Genomic DNA, 27,816 nt, shown 5'->3' with positions numbered 1-27,816 from the left:
AATCAATCATGTCATCTTCTTTCTAAACTTTCTCGTAGTCCCCCTCCCCCTCTGCATTGGCAAGGTACTTATTCCGTGTCCTTTCTTCATTATAGTGTATAGTTCCCCACCCCTTTGGAGAAATCACTCAGCCCAGTGTTCTTTATAACATGTAGTTCTGTCGTCCAAGTTTCTTGGCTCTCGGGCCGAAATAACACTGTCTGGATGCCTTTTTACTGGCATCGCATCTATTCTAGATTCTGACTGCTTTGCAATTACAAGGCTGGTTGAAAATTATTACCAAGTCTATAACTGGGGTGCTCAGTGCCTGGAATCCATGAACGTCACCAAAGATTGACAGGATATTATTTGACCTCATTGCTGCAGCTTTAGGGTGGGGGGAACCCACCAAATCTACAAAAGACCTTTGTCCATGATAGAGCTTGCAATCTGTGTGTTTATTTTTTAAAATTATAATTTCCTCTAAGCATCTTGAAAGGGATTTTGGCCCAGTTCTGTCAGGATATTTACAGCACAGCCTGGGGTTGTCCTTTTGACAGTTTCAGCACACTAACTTTGTTGTGTTGTAAGGTTTCCACACCCTAGGTCTAAAAGGAAGCCACAGCTCCCGAAATAAGTAAGGAAAACAAATGTCAAAAACCCCACAGAGAATGCAAGAGTGAGGGATTTGTCTATCTTCTTCAATATGGGCAGCGGATACCTTTCCCTCCAGTTGTAGCACTTTGAAGACAACAGTCTATTGTCCAAAAGGTGTATTAAGGCACCATTCTGGTAACAGAAACCTATTGGTATTAGTGATGGTACCTGCACCCAGGGATTTATTTCCCACCAAGTCTGAATAGCACTTCTCATTTTGTTTTCATGTGGCAAATTTTGCGTATCTTCACTTTGTTCCAGCATATAAGAGTTGAGTTAATGCTGGTTGTATTTGACTGCACAGTGAATCTGTCATCTGATTGCATTAATTTTCAGTTTAATCAGCAGTCCGATTAAAATAACTTAAGCTAACTTCAAGGTAGACCGGTTTGCAGCAACTAATAGTACAAAGACACCACGAACTATTTTGGAAATGCTCTAGTACTGTAATTGAGGGAGTTCACCATGCCCCATAGGATTTGCTTGGGAGCAACCTTCACTGTGCAGTATTTGCTATTAGTGAATTGCTGAAGGGCAAATAGCAATCAAAGCAGAACTATATCACCTACTTATATTGGCTTTCTACTACTTTAATTCTCATGGCTTCTCCCAAATAATCCTGAGAAGCTGTGTTAGAAATCTTTAATCCCCTCGCCTCAGTACTAAAATCCCAAGGAATCTCTGGGAAGAGGGAATTACTAAACCGGTGTAAATATATATTTTAAGAGTGCTTCCTCACTACAAACGGAAGACAGATGTAACTATCCTGGTATGCCCAAACAAATCTGGGGATTGTTTGAGTTCCCCAGAGAACCCTAAGAAATATAGAGCCCTTTCTTATGACCAGTGAGAAAGGGCAAGAGGGCTATGGGGAGGAAGCATTAAAAAGCTTACCTCCCCACAGATGACCCACGGCTCCTTCTTCAGCAGGCAGATCACCCGCCCAGACAATTACCAGCTACTACTGGTAGCATCACCCCACATTCCCCCCCAGAGCAACCATAATGCACCGCGCAAATGCACAGTGCATTATGGGGCTCCTTCCTCCCCTAAGCTGGCTGGGAGGCTCCTCAAGCAGCCAGGGCTTGCAGACAATCCGAAAAAGTGGGTTAGGAGAGCACTCTCTCTCCTATCCTCATATTAGAGGGTGGCTACAGAGGTGGGTTTGCTGCCGTAGGACCACCAGGATCTGGCTCAATCTAGATGTGCAGGCAAAACTGGGCTGGACTTCCTTAGCCCAGTTTTGCTTGTGCTTGTGAATAGCTTCATAGTTTTGCAAGAGTACTTTTTAGAAAGCCTTTTCTTGGCCTTTTGAGTTGGCCTTTTGCAATGGCCAGATTAATGGAGCAGAATTGAAGATACTAAATGTATCTGGAAATGGTTAGGAATTATTTTTAAACAAAATAATCACATTTGCCTTTCATGCCTTCAGGAGCAATGCAGCAACAAAAGCAAATCCTGAAATGTTCCTAAGGACTCTAAAGTTGCCTCAGGATCGCTGCAAGTGCTTTCACTGCCTGCCACTCTCACAATTTTGCTCCCAATTCTACTGTTGGGTCATATTTTGTTTACAGGCTGCAGCTTTTACTTTAGTGGTGATGTCTCTTGATGTCATCAGGTCTATTTATCTACTTCTTGTTTATTGATTTGGAACTGCTAGAATCACTGGAGTTGCCAGAATCATTGGAGCTACTCTTGTCAGAACTATCAGAGATATTAGAAGCACTGGAACTGCTTGAATCACTGTGACTACTGGAATCATCAGCATCACTGGAACTTTGGGACTCAGAAAAGTTGCTAGAATCACTGGAATCACTGGAGTCACTAGAGCTGCTAGAATTACTAGATTCACTGGAACTGCTAGAGTCACTGGAATCATTAGAGTCACTGGATCCACTAGAGCTTTTGGAATCACTAGGGTCACTGGAATCACTGGAGCTGCTGGAATTACTAGATTCACTGGAGCTACTGGAGTCACTGGAGGTGCTAGAATCACTGGAATCAGAGTCACTGGAGCTGCTGGAATCACTGGAATCACTAGAGTCACTGGAGCTGCTGGAATCACTGGAGTCACTGGAGCTGCTGGAGTCACTGGAGTCACTGGAGCTGCTGGAATCACTGGAGTCACTGGAGCTGCTGGAATCACTGGAGTCACTGGAGCTGCTAGAATCACTAGAGTCACTATTGCTGCTGGAGCTGCTGGAATCTCTGGAGTCACTGGAGCTGCTGGAATCTCTGGAGTCACTGGAGCTGCTGGAATCACTGGAGTCACTGGAGCTGCTGGAATCACTGGAGTCACTGGAGCTGCTGGAATCACTGGAATCACTGGAGCTGCTGGAATCACTGGAGTCACTGGAGCTGCTGGAATCACTGGAGTTGCTGGAATCACTAGAGTCACTGTCGCTGCTGGAGTCATTGGGGCTGCTAGAGTCAGGGGAGCCATTGGAGTCATTTGGGCTTCTTGAGTCTCCTGAAGTGCTGGAATGTTCTGATCCTTCTTCATTTGAACCACTTGGATTATTTGGTTCCCCAGGCTGCTGACTGGAATTGCTCTGGCTCTCTTCCTGCTGGCTAGAATCTGAGTCATCGGCATAACCTGGGTCATCTTCTTGCATGCCTTCATCACTAAAATGGTAGCTATCAGAACTATGATATTGATCCCTGTATAGTACACCAACATTTTTTGTTGTCGTCAGGTCACTGGTAGGGTGGAATTCCTCAATATGCTGTTTGTCAGCAAAGCTACCTGCTTCTGAAGGGACAAGGTGTTCTGTTGATATGGGAGCATGGACTCCATTTCTCTCTCTCAAACGTTCAGTGCTATTTTGTTCAACATTGCTGCTCTTCTTGGTAAGGTCTGGATTATGATTATTAACATCCTTCCCTGTTGGGAACTTAGCATATGGGTCCACAGTTTCCTGTGTGCTATTCTGACTGTTGCCTTTGGCCTGCTCAAGGTTGGTGTCCCTAGAGAGCACCAGACTCTCAGCCTCATGTTGATAGGCTTCTTGGAGAGGGATTGAATCAACTGTAGATACTTCTTCAGCAATAACATATTCTTTGGTGAGATTAAGAAATATATCTTCTTCTTGTTGGCCATCATTTCCATTCTGCTGGTCCCCATTCTCATTAGCAGAACCAGTATTTAAGACTCCATTATCGGCATAAATTGCATTAATATTGCCTCCATAGCCTCTTCTGAGTAGAATTTCACTCTTTTTGATCTGTCACAAAGGAGTAGCATAAAAAAACAGAGATTAAGAATCTAACATATGTTTAAACCAAGATGTTTTAGTTAGTGACACACAGAAGCATGAAGAGTCAATTAAACTGCAGTCTTCCATTAATACTCTTGCTTTTTCTAATGTCAACAAAGCATATGATGACATCTAGCCAGCTCTTGTGTCCTAGAACGTGTTATGTGCCAGTCGACAGGTTCTGTTTTGATCAGCTTTATAATATTGATTTGGTTCAGATGTCACAGAGCCAACCATGACTTGGCTACCAGGTCCAAGCCTCAGGTGCATGAGCTCCCTCCTATTCTACTCACATGCTCCAATTCCCTCCCTCACTTCCTGGTTCATGGTAACTATAGTTTGCCATTCCATCCAAATCAGGCAAACCATGGTTACCACAAACTATAGTTTGCCTCCCAACCATAATTGGAAGCAATTGGTTTGTGCTGGGCTCCCCACCTCCTACCTTGTTTTTAACTTCCACATCATCAGAAAACAGGAGTGCAAGGAGCAGCTAAGCTTGGGTAGGATGCATTTCCTACTGAAGCTCTGGTTGTATGAACGAGCCTATATTTTACCAAATTCCAATGGAATGGCAATGTATCGAGACCACAAACCAGGAAGGGGCTTGAAGCATGAGAGAAAGTGTGTGATCCTGTAGCATGGTCCTGACAGCTAGACCATGAGGTCAGTTACACAATCAAAAACTGTGTTCTATCCAGGTTTGGGAGCTGTGTGTGCTCCCAATTTTCAGTTGTGTGGAAGCAAGATAAGAGGAAAATCTGGGTAGAAGCAATTGGGTGGAAGTAAGCTAAGAGGAAGAGCTATGCAGCTTCCCCTCCTACTTTGCTTCCACGCAATCACTTCTACCCCACTTTCCCTTCCTACCTTGCTTCCACACAACTGAAAATTGGGAGCCCACACAGCTCCCAAACTTGGGTAAAACACAGTTTTTGATTGTGTGGATGACCTCCATGATTTGCCTGCAGTGTCTGAACCAAGCCATTGGAGCACTTCTTATGATCAAGGAGAAGAGCTCTGTGGAGGTCTGCAAGAAGAGCAGGTTTCGCTTACCCTCCCCGCAGATGATCTCCTGTTCGTTCTTAGGCAGGCGAATTTCCCCCTCAGACGAGCAGCGGCTTCCCTTGTGGCTCTCCCCACAGCTCCGGGGTCGGGGTCCTGGGATGTTCCATTGCCCATCATCCCAGCCTCCAGAGCCCCAATAACGCACCACACAACTGTGCAGTGTATTACTGGGATCACCCTTCCCACTCTGAGTGTGCCTGCCACAGCTGCAAGCAGCCACGGCAGACACACGATCAAAGAAATTAGGTCAGGGGAGCACTTGCTTCCGTAACCTCATTTTAGCAGGAGGCTACTTAGGCGGGTTTGCTGCCATGTAGCCAGCAGGATTGGGTGCAATCCTGGTGGTTCACACAAGTGTGCAAAATGGGGCTGGGCTCCCTTAGCCTGGTTTTGTACACTAGCGTGAATAGCCTCAGTGTCTCCTTCTGCTTTTGCCTACCCAGATGCAAGATAGTCATCCAGAAGTTTCAAAGTTGCCAGTCTTTGTAGCCTGGTACCTACAAATATTCCAGCAAGCATTTCTAGCTGATGCAGAGACTGATCTATAACAATGACCACAGTTCAATAATGCTGATGTACCTAGCGGGCATGGTCAAAATCAATGCAAACACACTAACACTAAGAACTGTTATTAGAAAGTGATGAGGCGCTTCTCACGATCCGTGAGAAGAGCCTCTAGGGGGGGTTGCGGGGAGAGAGGGCTAAGCCCGCTCTCCCCACAGACGAGCAGGGCGGCAGCCCTGGGCAACTGGATTGGCTGCCCACACAACTGCTGGCTCCGTTACGGAGCTGGTGGGGGCTGGGAGGATCGGGGGCCGCGTGGCCCCCAGAAGCTCCTGTATGCCCTGCGTGAGCACACAGGGCATACTGGAGAGACCCCCGAGCCAGGAGGCTGCTTTTAAGCCTCCCGGTCGGGGGTCTACTCGTGCGTTACTGCGGCACAGAGCTGCACCGTGGCAACTCATGATTAGAAAAACTGGGTTAGCGGAGCACTTGCTCCACAAACCTGGTTTAAGGGTGGGTAGTTTGGCGAGTTAATCGCCTGGAAGCCACCGGGCTCGCCTGCAAGCCCGGTGGCTTCCACGATCAGGCGAAATCGGGCTGGGCTCCCATAGCCCGATTTCGCCTGATCATGAGAATAGCCCTGATGAGTTCTGTGTTAGAAATCCCCAAACCTCTTATGGAATGACAATTTTTAAGATTCCATAGACAGAATAGTCACGGTGAACTGCTTTGAGGGATTTGGCTAAAAACATGGTCTATCCATATAAATAAATAAAATATTTCTGGATTCCTTTTGTCTTCAGCCCAGGTTCCAGTGTGCCTCTGTAGCAAAGTGCTAGGCATACGCTGCAGTTCAGATCTACCTAGTTTAGGGTTGCTAGCAGAGCAGTGGTTCACTGATTCATTCGTTGTCAAAGTTCTTATACAATCACTTCACTAAGGGAACATCAGATGCTAAGATGGTGAAAAACATGAGCCACCCTCCCCATGAGCTGCAAAAAAGTGGTCAGCCTCAAAAGCTATGTGAAATATCCCTTAGGCAGCAATAATGACAGGAAGGTTTGGGGCTGACCTCGTGTCACTCTGAAGAAGCATTGTCTGTAGTTTTAAGAAGTTAAGCCTATTTTCCACAAAGGGCCATTACCCGTGTCCTTAAAAATGGTCTCTGAATTTCTCTTGAACTTTTTATTTTCCACAATGTTGCCATTTATTGGACTTTGAAGACAGTATGCAAGAATACATACAAGATCCCCTAAATTACTGATCCCAGCTCCATGTGTGTTCAGATGTACACACAAATCTCTTGTGTGCTTTTCATTTGTTTTCAACGGAGGAAGCCAACTTGTACGCAAGAAGGAATGAGACATGAATAAGGAGGCTGTTCTCCTTAGGAGCGTTTTGTTTACCATTGCAGCTAGGCTCAGAACAGTGTCTAGAACAGAGCATTTCATGCAATCATCTTGAACATCTCCCTTCTTTTCCTCCAAATATAAAATACCTTTGGTTTTGGGGGCAGGGAGGAGAACTGTATACACTGTTGAATATTAGTTTTGCTCTAATCCAGGGGTTTTTGAACTTCCCACTTTCAGGAAACAGTTTTCATATTGTCTGATGAGAAATCTATTAAGCATCTGCCACAGAATGAGCCCTTTCACATGACCATATGGGGGTGGGTTGTGTGAGGCAAACAGCTCCGACCCTAATAGCCACAGATGAGCAGAACTTCTGTTTCGATCACCAAATCCGGTGCACAGATTATTAAGGCAAGCGAGGCCTCCACTGCTGAAACTCAGAGCTGGAACAACAAAGAGGCAGCTCTCATGATCAGTGAGACCCACTTTTGATGATACTGCGGGGAGAGCGAGCTAAGCCCGCTCTCCCCGCAGACGATTGGGGCAGTAGCCCTGGGTGGCTGGATCGGCTGCCCACATGATTGCCAGCTCTGTGACGGAGCCGGCGGGGGCTGGGGGGAGCGGGGTCCAATTGGCCCCCGCAAGCTCCAGCATGCCTTGTGCGAGTGCTATGGGCATGCTGGCGAGACCCCCGGAGCCGGGAGGTGGCTTTTCACCTCCCCTCCGGAGGTCTCCTCGTGAACAGCCATGGCGCAGAGCCACGCCATGGCTACTCACTACCAGATAGCCCGGGTTTGCGGAGCGCTCGCTCTGCAAACCCGAGCTAAGAGGAGGGCTACCAAAGTGGGTTACCCGCTGGAGAACCACCAGGCTCGCAGCCGAGCCCGGTGGTTCTTACGATTGGGAAAAATCGGGCTAGGCTTTCCTAGCCCAATTTTTCCCGATCGTGAGAATAGCCCCATAACGTTCTCCGTGGATCAAGTCAGCCTTCCCAGCAGGCTTTGCACTGCCAGTAGACTGGCAGCCCTAATCAGCTGTCCTCTTTGGCCATGAAGGGGCAGGAGGCAGGCCCAACCCTGCTGAAGGTACTGCAAGCAACAAGATCATAGACTCTGCTTGCAGACCAGCACATTCATGGCTGGCAACCCCTGTAGCTGCAGCTCTCTATTGTTTACATGGCTGCTAGTTCCTGGGGGCTACTTGAAAAGGTAAATGCACCCACATGACCAAAACAAAAAGGTAGGACATCTCTCTTTTCCTCCTACCTGGTTAAAGATCAGGGTACAAAACTAGGGTTACTCTGTTCTGAGCAACTTGGTATAGAGGGATTCCTGTGGGTTCACACAACCATGAATATACTGCCTTTTATCCTCTTTTTGATGGTTACACTATGTGAGTGAGCTAATTAGTAATGTCCCTGTAATTCATGGAAATTCATGGCTTGGAAATATGAATCTCGGTGGGCTTGTAATGCTGACCTCAAAATTAGGCAAGCATTCTGACCCTGCAAGTTCTGAGCCAGAGGAGAACTTAAGCTACCCTTTACTGAGCTTTCCTCCCTCTGGCCTCCAAGACCCCTCCTATTTTCTCTACTGCCCTAACCTCTCTAATGCCTGGCAAGCTGCTACAGGCAGCAGCATGTCAGATGCAATGAGAACAGGGAAATGTAATTTCCTAAGAACTGAGAAAGCTACAATTCACAGCAGCTCTCTTTGTATCTGACATGCGGCCATAGCAGTGCACCAAGCATTAGAAAGGATGGAAAAGAGAGACCTTCCTTCCTTCCTTCCTCTCTCCCTCCCTCCCTCCACTGCTGCCACCACCTCCAGAGTAGCAACCATAGTGGATGGGAAGGAAGGGGTTTGTAGGGATGGGATGGGAAGCGATTGGGTAGGCAGGTTGATGGTCAGATGGATGATGGGAAGCATGGAGGCTCACCAGGAAGGTTGGGGGAAGGATGAGACCCTGTCATCTCCTTGTGAGTCATGACATCATTGGGGAGGATGGCAGAGTTCAGAATAAACCAAGCTACTTTCTGAGTTGTGAAGAAATAGTTTATTTCTTCCCAAGCCAAATGCTGAGCCTCCTGTTCTTCCTGTCCCTTCACATAATCCCTGTGCATTGCAGAGATTTCTAGGACATTTACAGGAAGATATGGAGGCTATTCTCACGACTGCAGGAAAGCAGGCTAAGGGGGCCCAGCCCGCTTTCCTGTGATCATGGGAACTGCTGGGAGCCGTGTGGCTCTCGGTGGTTAGCCTGCTTAAATCACACACACACACACACACACACACACACACACACACACACACACACTCTTAAATGAGATTAGTGGAGCGAGCGCTCTGCTAACCCTGATCTACTGATTGTGTGCCGCTGCGGCGCAGCTCCGTGGCGTGGCAACACATGACTAGACCCTGACCAGGAGGCTACAAGCAGCACGGGGGTCCCCCCAGAAAGCCCCACGCACTTGCATGGGGCATCCGAAGACATCCAGGGGCCGAGCAGCCCCCAATCCCTGCCACTCCAACCGGCTCCATGATGGAGCCAGTAGTCATGTGGGTGGCCGATCTGGCTGCCCAGGGACAGCTCCCTGCTCGTCTGTGGGGCTAAGCCCACTCTCCCTATAGCACCCGGTAAGCCTCTTCACACGGCTCGTGTGGAGATCCTCATGGTGCTAGACAAGCAGCTCCAGAGGTCCTCAAAACAGAGTCTGAAAACCACTGCACTATAACATATTCGGCAAAACATATAAACATGTGTCCAATTTAAAATGCCTGGATATTACAATGAGCAGGATAAGAACAGGACCATATAGCTCTTAAGAACCAAACATTATCTTTATTTGGTCCTACATAATAAAATATCAAATATCAGTTTGTGTAAGGTAAGATACACCTCATTGGGTTGTATCGATTTTTTGGTTACTTACCGGGGAAGGAATGGCTAAGCCAAGAATATTTATAAGCAAAAGCAGCGTCTTCATGCTTGGGATTCCTTCCTATGAGGAAATGGAAAGTGTATTTCAGCAGTGACACTGAGTACTTCACTGTTTAGCAGAAAGACACTGGAAAGACTGACGTAGCCTGTGTAGAAATGAAACGTAAGTTTTAATAGTACTTTGCATATTATTACTATCTCCATAATGCGGGGGGGGGGTGAGAGGGAAAGCCTTGCCTAAGGCCACTTAGTGCAGGAATCCTCCAATTTGGGTCGCCAGGGGTTGTTGGACTACAAATTCCATCATCCCAACCACAACGGCCAAATGAAACAGCCTCTGCGGACCCAAACTCCTCTGCTGACCAAACTTCTGTGGACCCAAACAACCTCTGCAGACCCAAACTCCTGCACTAGATAGCCTTAAAGGTAAGGTAGAGTTGTGCCGTTGAGTCGCTGTCAACTCCTGGCGGCCACAGAGCCATGTGATTTTCCTTGGTAAATAGATGCCATCTCCCATGCAGTGTGAAATGATGCCTTTCAGCATCTTCCTATATCGCTGCTGCCCAATATAGGTGTTTCCCGTAGTCTGGGAAACATACCAGTGGGGATTCGAACTGGCAACCTCTTGATTTCTAGGCAAGGTACTTCCCTGCTGCACCATTAGGTGGCCTTAGGCAAGGCCAAATGTCATTGTGGCTGGCAATGCTGGCTGGGAGTTGTAGTCCAACAACCTCTGGGGACCCAAGTTTGAGAAACCCTGTCCTAGTCAGTTCATCATAGAGATAGGATTCAAACCAGGGGACTCTTCATTCACAGCTCAGTCTCTTAGCTAAACCAGGTCTCAGGTGATCCCAGAAGAACCAACAAGTTCTTTTGGGATCACCTGAGAAGCTGCTGCCAGTCTGGGTATTGAGCTAGATGGACCAATGGTCTGACTCGGTATATGGCAGCAGCTGGCTATGTTCCTAAGTTCCTAAATGAGCAGATAGATAGATAGATAGATAGATAGATAGATAGATAGATAGATAGATAGATAGACTGACTTAAGATCAGAATTAAAATTCTAATTGTGATAATATTGCATAGAATTTAAATAACCTCTCTGAATTGATATACAACTCACAATAAAAGAGCGTTGTGTTCTAAACATTACTGTATAACTTCCAAGTTTTTGCAGATGAAAATAGGGACATTTGGAGACTTGTAAAAACCCCTTCCCTACATCTAGGATTACTGCTTGAGCCTCCCCCTGATTCACCTCTGGGCACATTGCTGCAGGGTCTTCTCTTCTTCCTGTACACAGTATTCATTTCCGTTGCAATCCTGTGGCCTGCACTGGCTTCAGAAACAGGGTTTGCTAGTAATCTACACCATTTTGTTGAAAACCTCAGAATATGCAATAGTCTTGGATGCTTGCTGCTTGACCCTATGTATGTTTACTCAGAGAGAAAAGTAAGTAGGTTTGCAGTCCCTGATTAAAAACAACAAGGAAGCTATTCACACGTGTGTGCAAAACCGGGCTGGGGATGCCCAGGCCAGTTTTGCACTTGTGTGTGTACCACTGGGATCAGGCCCGATCCTGGCGGCACCTCAACAGCAAACCCACCTCCACAGCCATCCTGTAAAACAAGTTAGGAGAGCAAGCACTCTCCTAACTCCATTTCTCCGATCATTTGCCATCTGTGACTGTAGACTGCAGGGATCCCGGCTAGATCCAGGGAGCGGGGGAAGGATCCCCATAATGCACTGTGCACTCTTTGGCCCCCAATAAATTGGCTATTTACTGGATACAAAATAAGCACACCACCATCACTTGCTTAAAGTCAGTTTGCCCCATATACACACTTAATTTGGAGTAAATTCTATTGAGTTCAGCAAACTTCTCCTCAAAAAGTGAACTGGATTCACAGGAAGAACATAAAAGAAGAACTTTTTAAAAAGCAAACTAGGGACAAAATGTGGACAGTGCTTTACCAAGGACACATACCAGAAAGTAGGAGTTGTCCCTGGCAAATAGGGGTAGTTGGAACAGGTAATGCTGTTAATAAATATAGAACTAGGATAGAGAACCATTATCCCTAGTTGATGGTTGTTTTTAAACCATCAAACGGATCTTTGTTTTAAATGTTTGGCTGCTTTTACTTGTTTGTTAACTACCTTGAGACTTTTGTAGTAAATAAATAAAATAAAATAAAATAAAATAAAATAAAATAAAATAAAATAAACAACAGTTTGATGCATCTCTAGGTGAGATGGGAGCTGTGAAACAGAGAAGCCTAGCTAAATGAAGAAGACTTGCCTTCCTCATCTGCTATGGCAGAGGCTTTCAGATTTGGGCCCCCAGATGTTATTGGACTACAGCTCCCATCACCCACAGTCACCACACCCTTTGGCTGTGGTGGCTGGGGATGATCAGCATTGTAGTCGAACATCTGGGGACCCAAGTGTGAGAATCCCTGAGCTGTGGTATATTCTATTCAGATCCATGCCACACAGGCCCTTGAGAATGTTGTACAGTGGTAGCAGCACTATTTTGGGACAAGCCACAGCAAGTCTGGAAATATGTAGGCCCCTGCAAAGGGAGGCAGTATTCTTAGCAATGTAGAAGTGCAAAAAGAAGACCTCACAATGACATGATCGCTTGCTTGTACCACATAATTCGTAAGTAGGATAAAGCTTGAAGGTGGCAGAAACTGGGCCTGTGTTTGAGGACCACTAATCTGTCATTTCCTTTCTTTGGAACATTTGACGGGTCTTAGTGTGAGAGCTTTGTCTGGCACAAAGAAGGGTGTTTGCAGGCAATCTGATGAAAATCCTCTTTGCCTCTCACCTGCTGGTCTCAATAAGCCTATTGAGAATAAAGCGTATTTATTAGCAGGTTGGGTAGATCAAAATCGTGTTTGTAAGGTTTAGACCTATGTTTTGAATTATTATTATAGCAAGGGTTAATTTTATAGTTCGTGATTCACGAGGAGGTGTGAGCGGGAAGTCCATATTTGTTCAATATGTTGTGAATGTTAAGATATTGTTAAAATTAATAAAAATTTAATTTTTTTAAAAAGAGAGAGAATAAAGTGTATTTAGAAACATTTAGTGATCCTTACTGCCTGAGTAATACCTTTCCTCGCACAGTCTCGGATCTGAGCCTCTTTCCTTCTTTTGATGATGACAAATGAATTTCCTAACTTTTTAGACAGATTACTGCTCCCTCAGTCCATTTCCCAAAGATATAACTTACCCTGAAAACATCTGGTAGTGATTACTGTAGACACTACAGCTGGCTGAATTTTTGTTCTCAGAGGGCATAGCACTACATGTACACATGGAGGCATCAATTATCAACACTAAGCCTAGGGCCTGTTCTGCCACCCAAGACCAGAGAAGCCACATCAGTTTGTTAATCATGGTTTCTATGGCTGGCCCAGTTGTTCTGCACTAAGCAAGGACAGGTTATGTTATATATTTTTGAGTTAACTCAGGGTTCCAAACTTTATGAAGCTACAGGGGAAGGCAGAGAACTCATAATAATGGGTTTTCCTCTGATCATGAGAACAACGTCCCAATTTAGGAGGAGAAAACACTCTCCTTTTGTGGCCAAACAAAGCTGCAGAATGAATCCATAGAGTAGACAGATGTGAAATGTCTCATGCAGTAAAAAGAAGGAGGTGTCCCAATGTTCTCTTTTTAAAGTACCAAGAGCTAATTATTGTGCTTGGTTAAAGCCAATGTATCTCTTGAAAAATTCTTTTTAACCCATTTTGGCTTTTAAGGTTTCCACAGATGGGTGAGTGATTCTCAAGCAATTGCCAAGAGAACCCAAACCAAAGGGGTTCTGCCCATGCCAGCTGACTTTGGTAAGCATTAATATAAATGTAAAGAATAGAGCCAATGTGGTTAGTGTGTTGGTCTAGGTCTCAGGAGACCCTGGAATTGATTCCCTGCTTGGACTGTGTGAAACTCCCTGGGTGATGTTGAGCCAGGTGGATTCTCTCACTCAGCCTAACCTACCTCCCATTTTAAGAAGGATATTGATATACTGGAATGGGTTCAGAGGAGGTCAGGAACAATGGGAAGGAGTCTGGAAACCAAGTCCAGTGAGGAACAGATGAAGGAGTTGGGTATGTTTAGCCTGAAGAAGAGAAGACTAAGGAGAGATAGGATAGCCATCTTCAAATATCTGAAAGGCTGTAATATAGAAAGTGTGGACTTGTTCCTTCTTGCTCCTGAGGGTAGGTAGGACTAGACGGGTTGAAATTACAAGGAAGAAGATTTAGGCCAGACACTAGGTTGCCAATTCAGACATAGCATGGAACCGCATGTCCAATGGACTTGCAGTTCTGTGCCCCGCTCCCCCTGCTCTCCTGTCTGCATTTTGGATGTTGGGGAGAGGGGCCTCCCTGCAGTCAATGAAAGACTTTCCTGAAAGACAGCCCACACAGCCAATAGAGGAAGGGAGGAGCTTCCTCCCTCAACTTCGGTTTCAGAGGGGTGAAACTGCGGTGCCGGCATTCAAATATAACGCTGGCCCTGCATAGCTGCAGTTGGAGTAGGTGAAACCAAGTATTAACTGAAGGTGACCAATGGAGTTTGGGGAGGGAAACTACAGATCCATTTTTTCCCCTTTAACTCCAGTTCACCATGTTCAGATGTTCAATTAACGAAATCAGAGGTGAAGGGACCTCCGGTTTCATATTTCATCTGAACCCGGCCTTGGATGAACTTCTTAACTGTAACAGCTGTTCAACACTGGAACAGTCTGCCTCATGCAGTGGTAGGCTTTACTTTGCTGGAAGCTTTCAAACAATGGCTGGACAAGGATGCTGTAGCAGTTTCCTGCACTGAGCAGGGAGTTGGACGAGAAGACATCCAAAGTCCCTTCCAGCTCTAAAATTGTTTGATTCTGTGATAGTGCACTTGCATACTCTAAAGAACCATGCATTGTCAGCCACTACACACACCGTAGTGCTAAAGTATATTTTGGACACTTCACATCTTGTAGGTCTAGGTCTGTTCTTTCTAGTAGAACTCTGTTCTTTCTCAAAGAACTGTCCTAATACCTCTTGGCTTTTGAACCAATAGGAGAAAGACTATTGCAAAGTAAATAAATGTCACCTGTAGGAGATACTAGTGATCCTTTAGCAATGCTTTGAAGAGAATGAAGCTCAAAAAGTGACCATTCATGTGAGAATAGGGGTGTTACAAGCACGTTTCTATTTCATCCATGAAATAGTGCGGTTAGCAGGCCATATCCTCCAATTGTTCCTGTTTATCAGAATCATTCTCTATTTTTTGTTACCCCTCCCTATTTCTGCCTCTTGGGAATGCCTTATTAAAATTGTCTTAGCATGAGTTGCTAGCATTGGCATTCTTCTGGGCTTTGCTTCCTCCCCAGGCTCTCTAAAAGTTAAATCTGTGAGCGGCTATATCTTGTCTCTAGTGAACATGCAAGAAAAGTCATGCATGTGAAACTTAAGATACCGTGCAGTGCACAGCCTGACATTTCATATGCCAGTGATATTCGCAGTGGGCTGCTGATAACAGACTGCAGTACAATTATGTTTTTCTAACTTATCTTTTCTAAAGACAAGAATAAAACCCAAGGAAGCAAACTTTCTTGGTTTCCAGGCTGGCTACTGCAGGAGGACTAGAGTTGTTATAAATGTGTGCAAGAGTGCAGGGAGCTCAGGACTTCGAAAGCTAAAAGGGTTGTTATATTAGATGCATGTCTCAGTTTGCATGTGTGAAATGCTGCTGTGTAGGAGCCTATTAATATCAGTGGATGAATTCAGATGTAACACAAAACCAGAGATAAACTGGGTAGCGGTTGGAAACTCCATTACGTCCTAATTCTTGAAACCGCAGTTTCAAGCTGAGAGCAACCTGCAGTTTTCCTCGCCAAACTCTAATTTGGACCTCTGGTTTGCAGCAAGGTTCACCACTGAGACCTGAGGTTTGGCTGCCAAAGCATTATGTCCTATCCTGGATGCCACCATAACCGCGGTTTCATGCCAATCTTGAAACCGCAGTCATAGAGATGGCAGCGCACACATGCCAGGGATCGCGGCTGCTCTATGGCTGCGATGCTTCTCGCTGGATTCTCTCCAAGCACCAGCCCCTCCCCTCCTATCTCCTCTCCAGCTATGGAGTTGCCTGACAACAGGGACACCACCACGTCCCATCCCAAGCCTGTCAGCCTGTCAAGCGGCAGAGTCACAAGGGGCATTCCCGCTTCACTCTGTCCCTTGCTCCCCGCCCATCTGGTAACCAGGAGGGAAAGGGGATGGGATGACAGGATGGCACGAAGTGCTTTGCTCCCTGAGAAGGAAGCGGCAAGGATGTACATGCACAAACACTCCAGGTGGCAACATAAGCAGGGCACCCCTTTCCAATGCCAGGAGGGGAATAAATGGCTCGAGGGGTACCCGGTGTTGGGTTTAAAAGGCACCCCTAGCCAGGGATTCTCAAGCAAACCTTTTTACACCGAAAGGTTGGGGAAAGGGGGCCCATGAGAAGGAAGACTCTTCATATGTGATGCCAACGGATGCCGACATGGGGTGGACTGCGCTCACTCGAGAGAGTGCCAGGCCATGGGAATGCAGAACCATCTGCGGGGAGAGGGCAGGGGTGTCAGCCACAATCTCTAATCATGTGTGATGACAAAACAACCCCTCCTCCCATGGACAGCTCTCTCACAAGAGTGTCAGGCCATGGGATCACACACTCACAACTAATGAGAAGAACCGTCACTGGGGACAGAGTTGCTGAGCAGAATCGCCAATCATGCATGATGATAAAACCACCCCTTCTCCCATGGACCACTCTCTCACGATTGGGGCTCTATATTGAGCCAGGCTGCTCTACGTAGGAAAGTGGTGGGGATGGGCACCCCAGCAACTGCTCGCCCTGTCTTGGTGACTGCCACCAAGTAGCTGTCAAAGCATGCCCCTTGCCAGCCCACCTGCCCATGTGGGCATCTGTACCCTTGCTTGTGCCCTGAAATGACAACCTCGCTCTCCTGGGATCCCTGGAAATCAGGGCTCTCCTCTCCCATGATTCCCTGACCCAGCAGATCTGCATACAGCACAACACCAGACTGAACCTGGGAATTGTGAAGAGGTTTTAATATCTGTCCATGCACCCAGTGTTCCCCCCGTCTGTGCACACGGCCAGAGTCTGACACATGGAGCATCAAAATCTCCTCTGGGTGAGCGCAAGGCTTCCCTGGGGTGGATGGGGTTGCAGTGCAAAGGTTCTATCTTTTCCCAGAGATAGTGAATGTCCCACACAAGCAGGGCCCCGTTTGTTGGGTTAGATCAACTCATGAGCATGTAGTCTGACAGGATACCTAGGGCTTACAACCCCATGGTCCTCCCCACTGGTCTGGCCCTCTAATGAGAGGGATAGCCCACCAACAGCAAGCTGCCAGCAGAGCAAGAGAGTAGTTTGATCTGCATGGACTACTTTGATGGGGTGATTCCTTGCAACAGCATCCTAGGTCATGGTGGGACAGCCCCCCCCCCGCCAGGATCCTTTGCCCTCCCTCATATACATATCCTCTACTAGGAACTCTTCATGGCCCCTTCTCTTTCCCGAGTAACAGGAAAATAGTGCCCCCCAAGACCTCCTCTTCTGATTTCATGCTTGTATAGGACTATTTTGGTGCAGGGCTCTTGGGGGCAGGGCGGCAGTGCCATCACTGGAAAGAAGCGCTGGCATGGCATGGCATATAAGGGGATGTAAATGCCCTTTCCATGCTGAGGATGGGCGTACCACTCTGAAAATGCACAATCACGCTTGGCATTTCCGCGCTTCCAGACCGTGGCCAATTGCAGCTGCTCCACTGATGTGCCGATGCTTTGCCCACAGTTGGGCTGTGGAACTTGCTGGGATTAGCCCTGGCGCTCCCCTCTTCTGGAACCGGAGGTTGACAGACCGCAGTTGGATGAACATCTGTGGTGCGATTTACAGTTTAAAATTGAAGCCGCAGGTTCGCCAACCTCCGGTTTCATCTTACGACTGAATCTGGCCATTAGCTTTCTTTGCTTTAATTTGTTGTCAATGAACCTGTTCTTGTGCATGATGGGGATGGAGGCAAGGAGAGCGTGTTCTGGTGGAAAATTAGTCACATTGAGACTTTCCAGAACACAGGTTCAAACAGCTCTGATGAATTCTAAAGTTCACGTTCCTTGTGCTCATTGTATCCCGCGGCTGAAGGAACAGCCACAAAACCAGATGGCAAATGCTTCATGTGGTAAATTTCCTGCCGCAAAATCTACATAGCGGCTGAATTAACTCCCTCACCCAAAACAAAACTCCATAGCACGCATGAAGCTGCCTTGTACTGAGTCAAAGCAGGGTACCCTCTCTTGGTCACGGAAGTGATGATGCATCTCCTTAGACCTTTTTTTATTATTAAAATAGATACTATTTTATCCCCTCCCTTAGGGTTTTTTTTTTTTTTTTTTTAAGATCTTACAATTCAACTTATTTAGAGAGGCTTTTTAAATGTGTTTTACTACAGCCTGGTAGATTTTTAATTTTACTTGGGTTTCTTTAGTTGCTTTTACTCTACATTGTGTTTTATTTGTTTTATTGTGTTAAATTTTTTATTACTTTTATTGTTTTACTGTTGTGAGCTGCCCCGAGCAGTATTGTACTGGAGGGACGGGATATAAATATTACAAACAAACAAACAAAATTATCTGTAGCCCAATTGTCTACTCTGACCGGAGACTGCACTCCAAAGTTTCCTGGTAGGGCTTTTTGGCCCTCCTGCCTGAGAGATATTTTAAAATTGGAAATACCACTGACTAGCAACTGAACATGGGACCTTCTGCATGGAAAGCATGCGCAGGTCAAAGCGTTGATCAATTGTCCTTTCTCAGACAGAAGCAGAGCTGCTGTTTCTACAATATAATCCTTTACACCAATTTGTGATTAGCTAATGGTGCTACTTCTTTTTCTGATAAGACTTCTGTGTCTTTACTCTTATTGCATGAGAGCAGAAACCCAATCATCAACGCTCCCCATTACTGCATCTCTTTTCTGGGAAAAGCAGAACCTCTTGGAATTTCTACCTGTGGTGCAGATATTGTTACACACACTTGTGAATCATAATTATGTTGCAACTTGACAAAGTCACACTTTGGCCTCTGGTCGCAATAGGATTCTAATTGCTGTTAATCTTTTGTCTGTTCCTTTTAAAAACTCTGTTCTGCTATCCAGATGCAAATCAGTGCAATGCAAATCATCAATTTATTAAAGGTTTGAGATAGGAAAACATCTACATCCATTAGTTGTTCTTTTTTTTAAAAAAAAAATATCAGTTCCTTCCCCCATGTTAAAATAAAGGACATCACACCTACCTTATTTGCAGTGCTGCAATGAAATATCTTAGAATCATTAGGGATGTCTTCTTTGTCCGTTCTTCTAGGTCTGAACCTAAAATGGTACCCTGGAAGAATTTAAACAGTATTTTAGCTTCTAGGCAACCAATTGGAGCCTAGCAACTTAACTGTGACTTACCAAGGTCTTAAAACAAAAACCCACTAATCCCCCCTTTTGTCCTTGAAATGATTATGTGCCTTTGCACTATACTGAAATTCTCCTCTTTCCACACTCGTGCAGAATACTAGATAAGTATATTTTATGGCTTGTTTTTGCAAGATAATATATATTATGGATGCCAGGCAAGTCCCAGGTTCTATGATTACTGGATCCATTCACCCACATTTTCCTTTTGAGATTCTCAGGTGTTTTCTTACTGAAAGGTAACATTTTGGTGACACTCTTGATTCAGCTGACTTATATGTCAATCTACTCATAATAACTATGTTTGTGAGGCTTATAATACATACCTTCTTGCTGTTTGTCACAAGCCTTCTATTTAACCAGACAGCCAGGTTTCCGCACCTTCCCTGACCACTGACAATTGCAGTCACTAACGGCACATTACTTGACATCTCACCACTGAAGAGGTGACTGACTGGTGCTCTGCGGAGTTTCCCCGTACAGTCAAGCAGATAGTGGACTCATTTCACAGACAAATAGAGGTGGGCTGGAGGGAAGGCACACTCTTACCTCATGCGTCCAGATGACCAGAGCCTCCTTTGGGCTCCTCAACTTGTCCACCCACATAATCGCTGCAGCAGCATTCTCCACTGCTGAAATCGGGAGCTGGGGCCTCCACATATCCCACAATGCATTGCGTGAGCAGCAGAGACAGCCCTCAGTATCGCAGCAGCTCTGCTCTGCCTGGCCTTGCTTTCCACAGAAGTTTATGGTAAATATGGCTACCAGTAGTGGCCGGTGCTCTCTGTGGTGGGGGATCAACTCTGCCGCTGGCGGGGATCGACATGGCTGCTGGCGGGGAATCGGCTCTGCGCAAGCCAGGTGAGTGCCAGTCCCCCACTGCAGGGAATGCTGGGTGGTGCACTGCAGCTCAGAGCAGCTTGCAGGTGCTGCTGGAGTGGAGGTGAGCACCTTCTAATTTATGCTTAAAGGTGCCTCTCACCACCCCTCAGCAGCACCCGCACCGGCCGCTACTGTACTGATGGTGACTGGCATCCCAGGAACATTTTAATTGTGCTGGTGCTGCAAATGGCCCAGATAGAAAGGCTGGACAGCTCTCTTTGTCTCCTGCCTCCTAACCTGGGTTGTAGATCTTGGTTACCCAGGTTCAGAGCTGCTGGGTTGGGAGGTCTCCTGGTTCCCCAGTCAACCATGGATTCCTGGAATAGCCCCGTCCTACTCAGGAATATGTGGTTGTGAGAACAGGCTCACTTTGAGCCTAGCCGCTCGCTTTCTTTCTCTCTCTCTTTCTTTCTTTCTTTCTTTCTTTCTTTCTTTCTTTCTTTCTTTCTTTCTTTCTTTCTTTCTTTCTTATTTATTTATTTGATATAAATATAGATATAGGTAGGTGTGTGTGTGTGTGTGTGTGTGTGTGTGTGTGTGTACATACACACACACACACATACACACAGACACAACCCTTCCAAAACGGCTCAGGGAGGTTTACAACAAAACAAAAACAAAACAATGAAAATCAATTAACAATTAAAAGCAAAACTGAATCAATTAAACAATTAAAATCATTTAAACAAACATTAAAATCATTTAAAACCAACATTAAAAATTTAAAACCATAGATCTAATTAAAAGCCTGGGTGAATAAATGTGTCTTCAGTGCCTTTTGAAAAGTTGCCAGATATGGGGAGGCTCTTATTTCAATGGGGAGCGCATTCCAAAGTCCAGGGGCAGACACAGAGAAAACTCATTCCCAAGTAGCCACCAAATGAGTTGACAGCAGCCGCAGGCGAACCTCTCTAGTTGATCTTAATAGGCGGTGCGGCTCATGGTGAAGAAGATGTTTCTTAAATACCCAGAGCCTAAGCCACTAATTATGCAGTTGAGTTTCCTGCATTTGGGGAATCACAGGGGTCAGCACACCCAGAGAGCAATGGATGAACCTCACGCTGGGGGAAAACACCTTCATGATCATGATAATGTGGCTCTTTTCCTGAGATTTATTTGCACCAGTCATCAGATTGGGCTATTGGAGGTGAGATAAGTGACTTCCTGTGACAGAAGATCTTTCCACACTATAAGCTGGTTTTTCTCTAGTGTGGATCCTTTGATGTGAAGAGAGGTATGAGCTCCGATGGAAGCTCTTTCCCCACTCCAAGCTTGTATAGAGAGCCAGTGTGGTGTAGTGGTTAGAGTGCTGGACTAGGACTGGGGAGACCCAAGTTCAAATCCCCATTCAGCCATGAAACTAGCTGGGTGACTCTGGGCCAGTCACTTCTCTCTCAGCCTAACCTACTTCACAGGGTTGTTGTGAAAGAGAAAATCAAGTATGTAGTACACTGCTCTGGGCTCCTTGGAGGAAGAGTGGGATATAAATGTAAAAATAAATAAATAAATAAATAAATAAATGGCTTCTCCCCAGTGTGGTTCTTTGATATTTAGTAAGATATTCCTTGAAGCTGAAGCTCATTCCACACGTCAAGCATTTAAATGGTTTCTCTCCAGTGTGGATTATTTGATGTCTATGAAGGGCATCTGGTCGGTTGAACTTCTTTCCACATTCTCCAATGTGGAAAGAAGAAAAGGAAAAGAAAAAGAATAGCGCATAAAACGTATCAATTAAAATTTGTTAAAACATTTCTTATTTGAAATGGAGAGTGTGGGGTGAAAGAAAGAGAGAGATATTATAATTTCTTCCTGGAGTCAGCTGAAATGATGGGTTCAACCTTTGGGAGGCTCCCCAGATTGCTTTCTGGGGAATATTCTGCCTGAGGCAGAAATGTCTTTCTGTCCTCATAGGAACATAGGAAGCTGCCATATACTGAGTCAGACCATTGGTCTATCTAGCTCAGTATTGTCTTCACAGACTGGCAGCGGCTTCTTCAAGGTTGTAGGCAGCAATCTCTCTCAGCACTATCTTGGAGATGTCAGGGAGGCAACTTGGAGCTTAGATGCTCTTCCCAGAGCGGCTCCATCCCCTAAGGGGAATATCTTGCAGTGCTCACAAATCAAGTCTCCCATTCATATGCAACCAGGGTGGACCCTGCTTAGCTAAGGGGACAAGTCATGCTTGCTACCACAAGACCAGCTCTCCTCTCATTAATTAAAGCTATGCATAATTAAAATACAAAGGTACAGGTAATATAAATATAAAAATAATATCTCTATTTAAAAATTTAAACCCCCATTTACAAATAATAATAATACATGAAACACAAAGCAGCAGCAATGAAGTGCAGAAGTGCAGGAGATAGTTGGTGGATATGTTTTTCTACTCACAGCTTCAAAGTTGCACTAATATAATTCAAACTAAACTGCTTGGGGGGGGGCACCCCTAGAATCTTGAGACCCAGTTACGCCAAACCCTGGATCTATTTTTTTAAAAAATCAAAGAGGGACAATAAATAGATATGTTATGTGAGTTCAGAATTAGATTTTCAGTAGCTGCATTCACACGTAACGCAGAACCGCAGTAGAATAGGCCAGAGGTTCCATGGGTGTTATGTGCAAATGCATGGAATTTGGGGTTGGGGCAGTGACAAAACTGAGGTTTCAGATCTGGACCTCCAATATGAACTCTTGGGTTGTAGTGAGTTTCCTCACTGCAATCCGAGGTTGGACGCAGCCTGCACCTTGTCCAAATTCGGAACCGCAGGCTGCGTCCCCTGGAACTGGAATTGAGGGAGGAAGCTCCTCCCTCAGCTCAGGCGTAATTGGCTATGCAGGAAACCTACACAGCCAGTTTCCCCTCCTTTCTGCAGTCTCACTGACTCACTGATCTGAATGTGGACAGGAGAGTGGGGGAGAGGGAGCAGAACTGCGAATTGTGGCCAGTCTGTGAGGTGATGAAGGCCTCTACACACTATAATATGGGTCTACTCATTGACATAGAGATTAGCAGAAATATAAGAGGGGGGAACTTAGTGTCATGATTCCTGGCACATTCATAAAATCAGCAAGGGAAATAGTTCAACAGTGATCTACCAGTTCTAATAATTCAACTGATCCCTGCTAAAAAATAAATGGCATTCTGTTTTGTTTGCTATCTTTAACTCTGGATACAGCAGTGTCTTTATAAACAGGGAACCTGTTAACATATCTAAAAATAACTGCAGACTAACACCTTTAATAAGACCAATTTGCATTAGGACATTGGTCCTAATAAAGGTCATATCCTTCAGTTGTGTGTGTGTGTTTTCTTGACAACTACCTGCAATTTTTGTTTTCTGTTTCCAGTCCACATTACCCACCGTTTTCCGCCCAAAGGAAAATGTATCTGTGGAATTAATTAATTTTTTGCATCTAGTAGGTTTCATTTTTGGTTATGCTGGTGTGGTTCTTCTTTTCTTTGTAGGATCATTAATGCACACATAACACACCCTAATCTAACCCAAACATAGCACTCCATAAGTGGGCATAAGGACTATGACCTCCTGCAACCTAATGGTGCACTTGCACAAGGACATTGCACTAGTGCAAGGCTGCTGTGCTAACTACTTGTGCTCTGTCAGGAGCTTGTTTTCCAGACTAATGTTGCGCTAGCACAAGCATGTTTGCACTTGTGCAACAGGAGCACAACTGTGTCATGCCTCCTATATTTAAAGGGAACTTTTGTGAAATAGTGCAATTATGAAAATCCCTGTGCGCTAGTGCAACTACGGGGAGAGGAGAGCTGGTCTTGTGGTAGCAAGCATGACTTGTCCCCTTAGCTAAGCAGGGTCTACCCTGGTTGCAAATGAATGGGAGACTAGAAGTGTGAGCACTGTAAGATATTCCCCTCAGGGGATGGAGCTGCTCTGGAGAGAGCAGAAAGTTTCAAGTTTCCTCCCTGGCTTCTCCAAGATAGGGCTGAGAGAGATTCCTGCCTACAACCTTGGAGAAGCTGCTGCCAGTCTGTGAAGATAATACTGAGCAAGATAGACCAATGGTCTGACTCAGTATATGGCAGCTTCTCTTATATATTGCTAGTGCAGCTTTACTCACTGTGCAACATTAGTCAAGGTGTCAGTCAATGCTTGTGAATTTGCCCTTCCAGTCTTTTCATTGTCTCATTTCTGACATTTTATCATTTTGGCCATTTTGTTCACTGACTAAAGATAAAAAGCATAGCTATCTTGGGCTTATGACAGAGCTGTTTTGCTAGAGTTAGCAGGCTTAGATCTGGTCTGTGTATGGATGAGACACTGCCTGGGAACCCCATTTTTATTGCCTTGTCTTTCACCATGTAAGAAAGGTGAGAAAGGTAATTGTCAGGAAACAGGATCTAGAGGATGACAGCAATTTACACTTTTGAGATTCATGACAGATCAAATGGACCAGCTTGTATAAAAGAGGCCACCTCAGACATGGCCGGCCAGCCAGCTTTGCCTAACCAGCAGGCCTTTGCTCAAGAGCGATCCCCAGAGGTAGCTGCTCAAGCCGCTGGGCTGAAGCAAGAATTCTATCCATAGATAGGGACTGTCTGTGACTTCTGCTGCATAGTGAGAAGACTACCCAGCCATAGCTAGCTCTCTCTCTCTCTCTCTCTCTCTCTGCCTTGCTCTGAGCATCTACCACTAGCCTGCTGGACTGCCTGAAGCCTGCATCATTCCAAGCCTCGTGCCCTAAGCGACGAACAAATCCTTTTGAAGCCTTCTTTGTGGAACTGGTGAGATGCCTATTCAACGAACAGCTCAGCCTGCTCCCCCTTCCCTCCTCCCTACTAATCACTGCCTTCCCATTCCTAAGCCCTCTCTTCTTTCTTCTCTCTCTGTTTCTCTCTAAATGTTTTATTAGGATGTGTTAGACAGCTGTAATTACCGATTGCACATGCACGCCACACATTTGATAGCTAAGGCACATTGCACTACACTTTGAATCGGAAACATGTTTAATTTGGATGGCCTGTTTGAATTTTATCCTGATGGGCAACTTTCTATAATAAAGCCCATTGAACTGTCTGAATGTGCCTTCCTCTGTCTCTGTTTCCGTGCCCAGATCCTACATGGTCACCATCTCCAAGAACTAATTCGGTTTATGTATGATGTGACTTTGCCTCTTTCCCTCTGAGCATATACAGAGTCCAAAAGCAAGTGTGGCTCACCCCGCCCCCCTAGTTAAGGAATTCCTGGCCATGCTAAAAACATTTCACCGAGGTGACACAAAACTTGCTGAAAATAGTCATTATATATATTATATTGTAGGTTTTTCAGGTATGTGAATATAAATATATATACATAATAGGCACCCTCAAGTGAAAGTAGTCATTACACTATTGAAAAATGAAGCCCTAAAAGCTTTTAAGGTATAATGAAATTATAGATTTGTACTCGGAGTGAAACCAGGGCTTCAGCAAAGAAGGTAAGTCTTCCACCATTCAGTCAATAGACGGTGTGCTTGTTTACTGGAGTCACTTTTGCTAGCAACTATTTCTCAGCTTCTATTAAAAGGATCTAAAGTAAAATGGTTACAAACAGCAAACCTTCACTAATACCACCCTCAGCTGCCCAAACCACCAGCTGCCCAAGTCTCCTGCTTTCTTATGTCAGAGGTGGGCAGAAGACTGCAATCTAACGAGGACCTGCTAGTTGCTGGGATTCTTGCAAAGAATGTTGGGCTAGAAAACCTTGGTCTAGAGCAAGCACAAAGTGCATTTCTCTTTATTAGATTATTTGGGGTACGAATACGACCAATATTTATATACCACTTTTCAACAAAAGTCCCCAAAGCGGTTTATATAGATATAAATAAATAAAATGGCTTCCTGTCCCCACAGGGCTCACAACCTTCCCCCCCCCCAAGCATAAGATAGAACCAGCAACAGCCACTGGAGGGATGTTGTGGTAGGGTTAGATAGGGCCAGTTGCTTTCCCCGCTGATAAATAAAGAGAATTGCCATTTTTAAAAGGTGCCTCTTTGCTCATTTAGCAGGGGACATGATAATAAGAGGCTACCACTTACCAGATAGTTACTATATTGGGCCACATTCTGGGGAAGCACTGTGCCTTGGAGAGATGCAGAAGGCAGTAGGCAGAAATTCATCAGGAGCATATCTAGCAAGTGATTGGGGAAGCTGCACCTGTTGACTTTCTGACTGGACACAGCCCTCCCCAGTCCAATGAAGCTGAAAGACCAAGGCAAAATGGGGGGTTGAGCCTAATTTGCAAAGCCTCATAATATACAAGACTGTACAAAGACTTGTTGATCCTTTTTGAAAACAGAATTTCCAATTGCAAAGGATCTTTTTAAACAGGTATAAAAATATGGATGTTGGTTTGTCTAAAAAGTGTCCAAATATTTTAACTTCTGCTGTCCCGCTTTCTTGTTACAAGACATTAACCTGAGCTAATGTTTCCCAAAAGCAACAACCAAAAGGTTGCAGATTTTTTTAAAAAAAATATCCACAGAGATACCCAGCACCACTTTCTAAAATACTACATGCCTCGTGCCAGATAAATTGCTTCAAGAACCTCTGCTGAAATTTAACCTAAATGCAAGCCTTTAACTAAAATAGACCCACAAGCAAACATGACAAGGCACTCAATCTGTATGCCAATGTGGGCACAAATTCTCCAGTTTAACGATGGCTGTGTTGTGCTTTAAAGGAAATAACATCACATAGCCACATAGAGAGGCAAACCTCTGTTTATAACCACTGAAGAGACCTTTGATTGAAAATGTGGTAGTATTTAGCAGCTGTTGCATAAGACTTGTAAATAGTAAAGGGCTTGCATCTCCCCTTATATAAGTAGACTTTGAATGTGGAACACTGAGGCTGATGCCTTTATACTACCCATTATACACTAAGGGTGATACCTTTATACCACACTTTTAACAACAAGCTGGGCATCCCAGTGATCTTTTGCACTTATCAGAGCCTGGCTCCCTATCTTCCTTAGGCCAGCAAAGATTGCCAAGAAATGAACTTGAGGCCTCCCAGCTGATCTGCTCAATACCCCATTTTATCCAGATTATACTTCCACAAATGACCAGCGCACACACTCACTGGCCAGGGACCAATATGTGCAGTGGGAGGGCAGGCCCTGCAAGGGACCAGGATCTAGAAATATATTTGTTGGGTCACCCTTGGCCAGCCACTCTCTCTCAGCCTAACCTCTCTCACAGGCTAACCTCTCTCACAGGGTGGTTGTGCAGATAAAACGGGAGAGAGGGGAACCACTGCTCTGAGCTCTTTGGGGGAAAGGCAGGATAAACATGTCATAAATAAGTAAAGGATTGTAAAGCTGGAGATATGCTTTATGCACCTGTGGAAGCAGGCCCTATGGGGAGGTGTATGTGTGGGGAGAGACTGTTCCTGAAGCCAGAGAGTGTTCTGGAAGCCTGAGAGAGGAGTTCTTCTGAAGACAAGAGACTTCTTAAGAAACCTTCTCCAGACGTTATAATAACTGAGGACCAGCAGCTCTAATCTACCCTACCTTTAAGGGTAAATTAGTAGGTGTTTACCTCCCATACCACTGCAACTGAAAGCTCTTCCCGGCAATGAAAGTCATGACCCAGGCCCTGTAAATGGCCAGGGCACATGCCTGGTGGCCTCCAAT

At 45.3% G+C, this 27,816-nt stretch overlaps 1 protein-coding gene across 3 annotated transcripts; it reads right to left on the bottom strand.

Moving 5' to 3' along the window:
- Positions 1-418: 418 nt before the first annotated feature.
- LOC128326111 (dentin sialophosphoprotein-like) lies at positions 419-27,816 on the bottom strand. Of its 3 annotated transcripts, none has more exons than XM_053252274.1 (4): positions 27,722-27,816; positions 19,120-19,208; positions 9,747-9,815; positions 419-3,860 (listed from the first exon to the last, which is right to left on the bottom strand). In XM_053252274.1, exons 1-4 carry the CDS (start codon positions 27,726-27,728, stop codon positions 2,265-2,267), a joined length of 1,761 nt encoding a protein of 586 aa, XP_053108249.1. In that variant the 5' UTR covers positions 27,729-27,816; the 3' UTR covers positions 419-2,264. The 3 variants fall into 3 exon arrangements, with proteins under 3 accessions (XP_053108249.1, XP_053108250.1, XP_053108251.1); XM_053252275.1 differs by having other exon boundaries at positions 9,747-9,900; positions 27,694-27,815; XM_053252276.1 differs by lacking the exon at positions 27,722-27,816 and adding an exon at positions 26,219-26,348 and having other exon boundaries at positions 9,747-9,900.

Source organism: Hemicordylus capensis, chromosome 5, assembly GCF_027244095.1.
Source record: "Hemicordylus capensis ecotype Gifberg chromosome 5, rHemCap1.1.pri, whole genome shotgun sequence".
Lineage (NCBI taxonomy): Eukaryota > Metazoa > Chordata > Lepidosauria > Squamata > Cordylidae > Hemicordylus > Hemicordylus capensis.
Note: the sequence above shows the minus strand (reverse complement) of the source record. Positions and strands in the feature narration are given on the sequence as shown.

What these genes read in the sequence shown, in the direction of transcription:
- LOC128326111 (XM_053252274.1), bottom strand. An exon ending in ATTGCAGCACTGCAAATAAG is followed by an intron (nt 9,816 to 19,119) that starts GTAGGTGTGATG and finishes ATTTCCTCATAG; the next exon opens with GAAGGAATCCCAAGCATGAA. An exon ending in GCTTAGCCATTCCTTCCCCG is followed by an intron (nt 3,861 to 9,746) that starts GTAAGTAACCAA and finishes CCTTTGTGACAG; the next exon opens with ATCAAAAAGAGTGAAATTCT.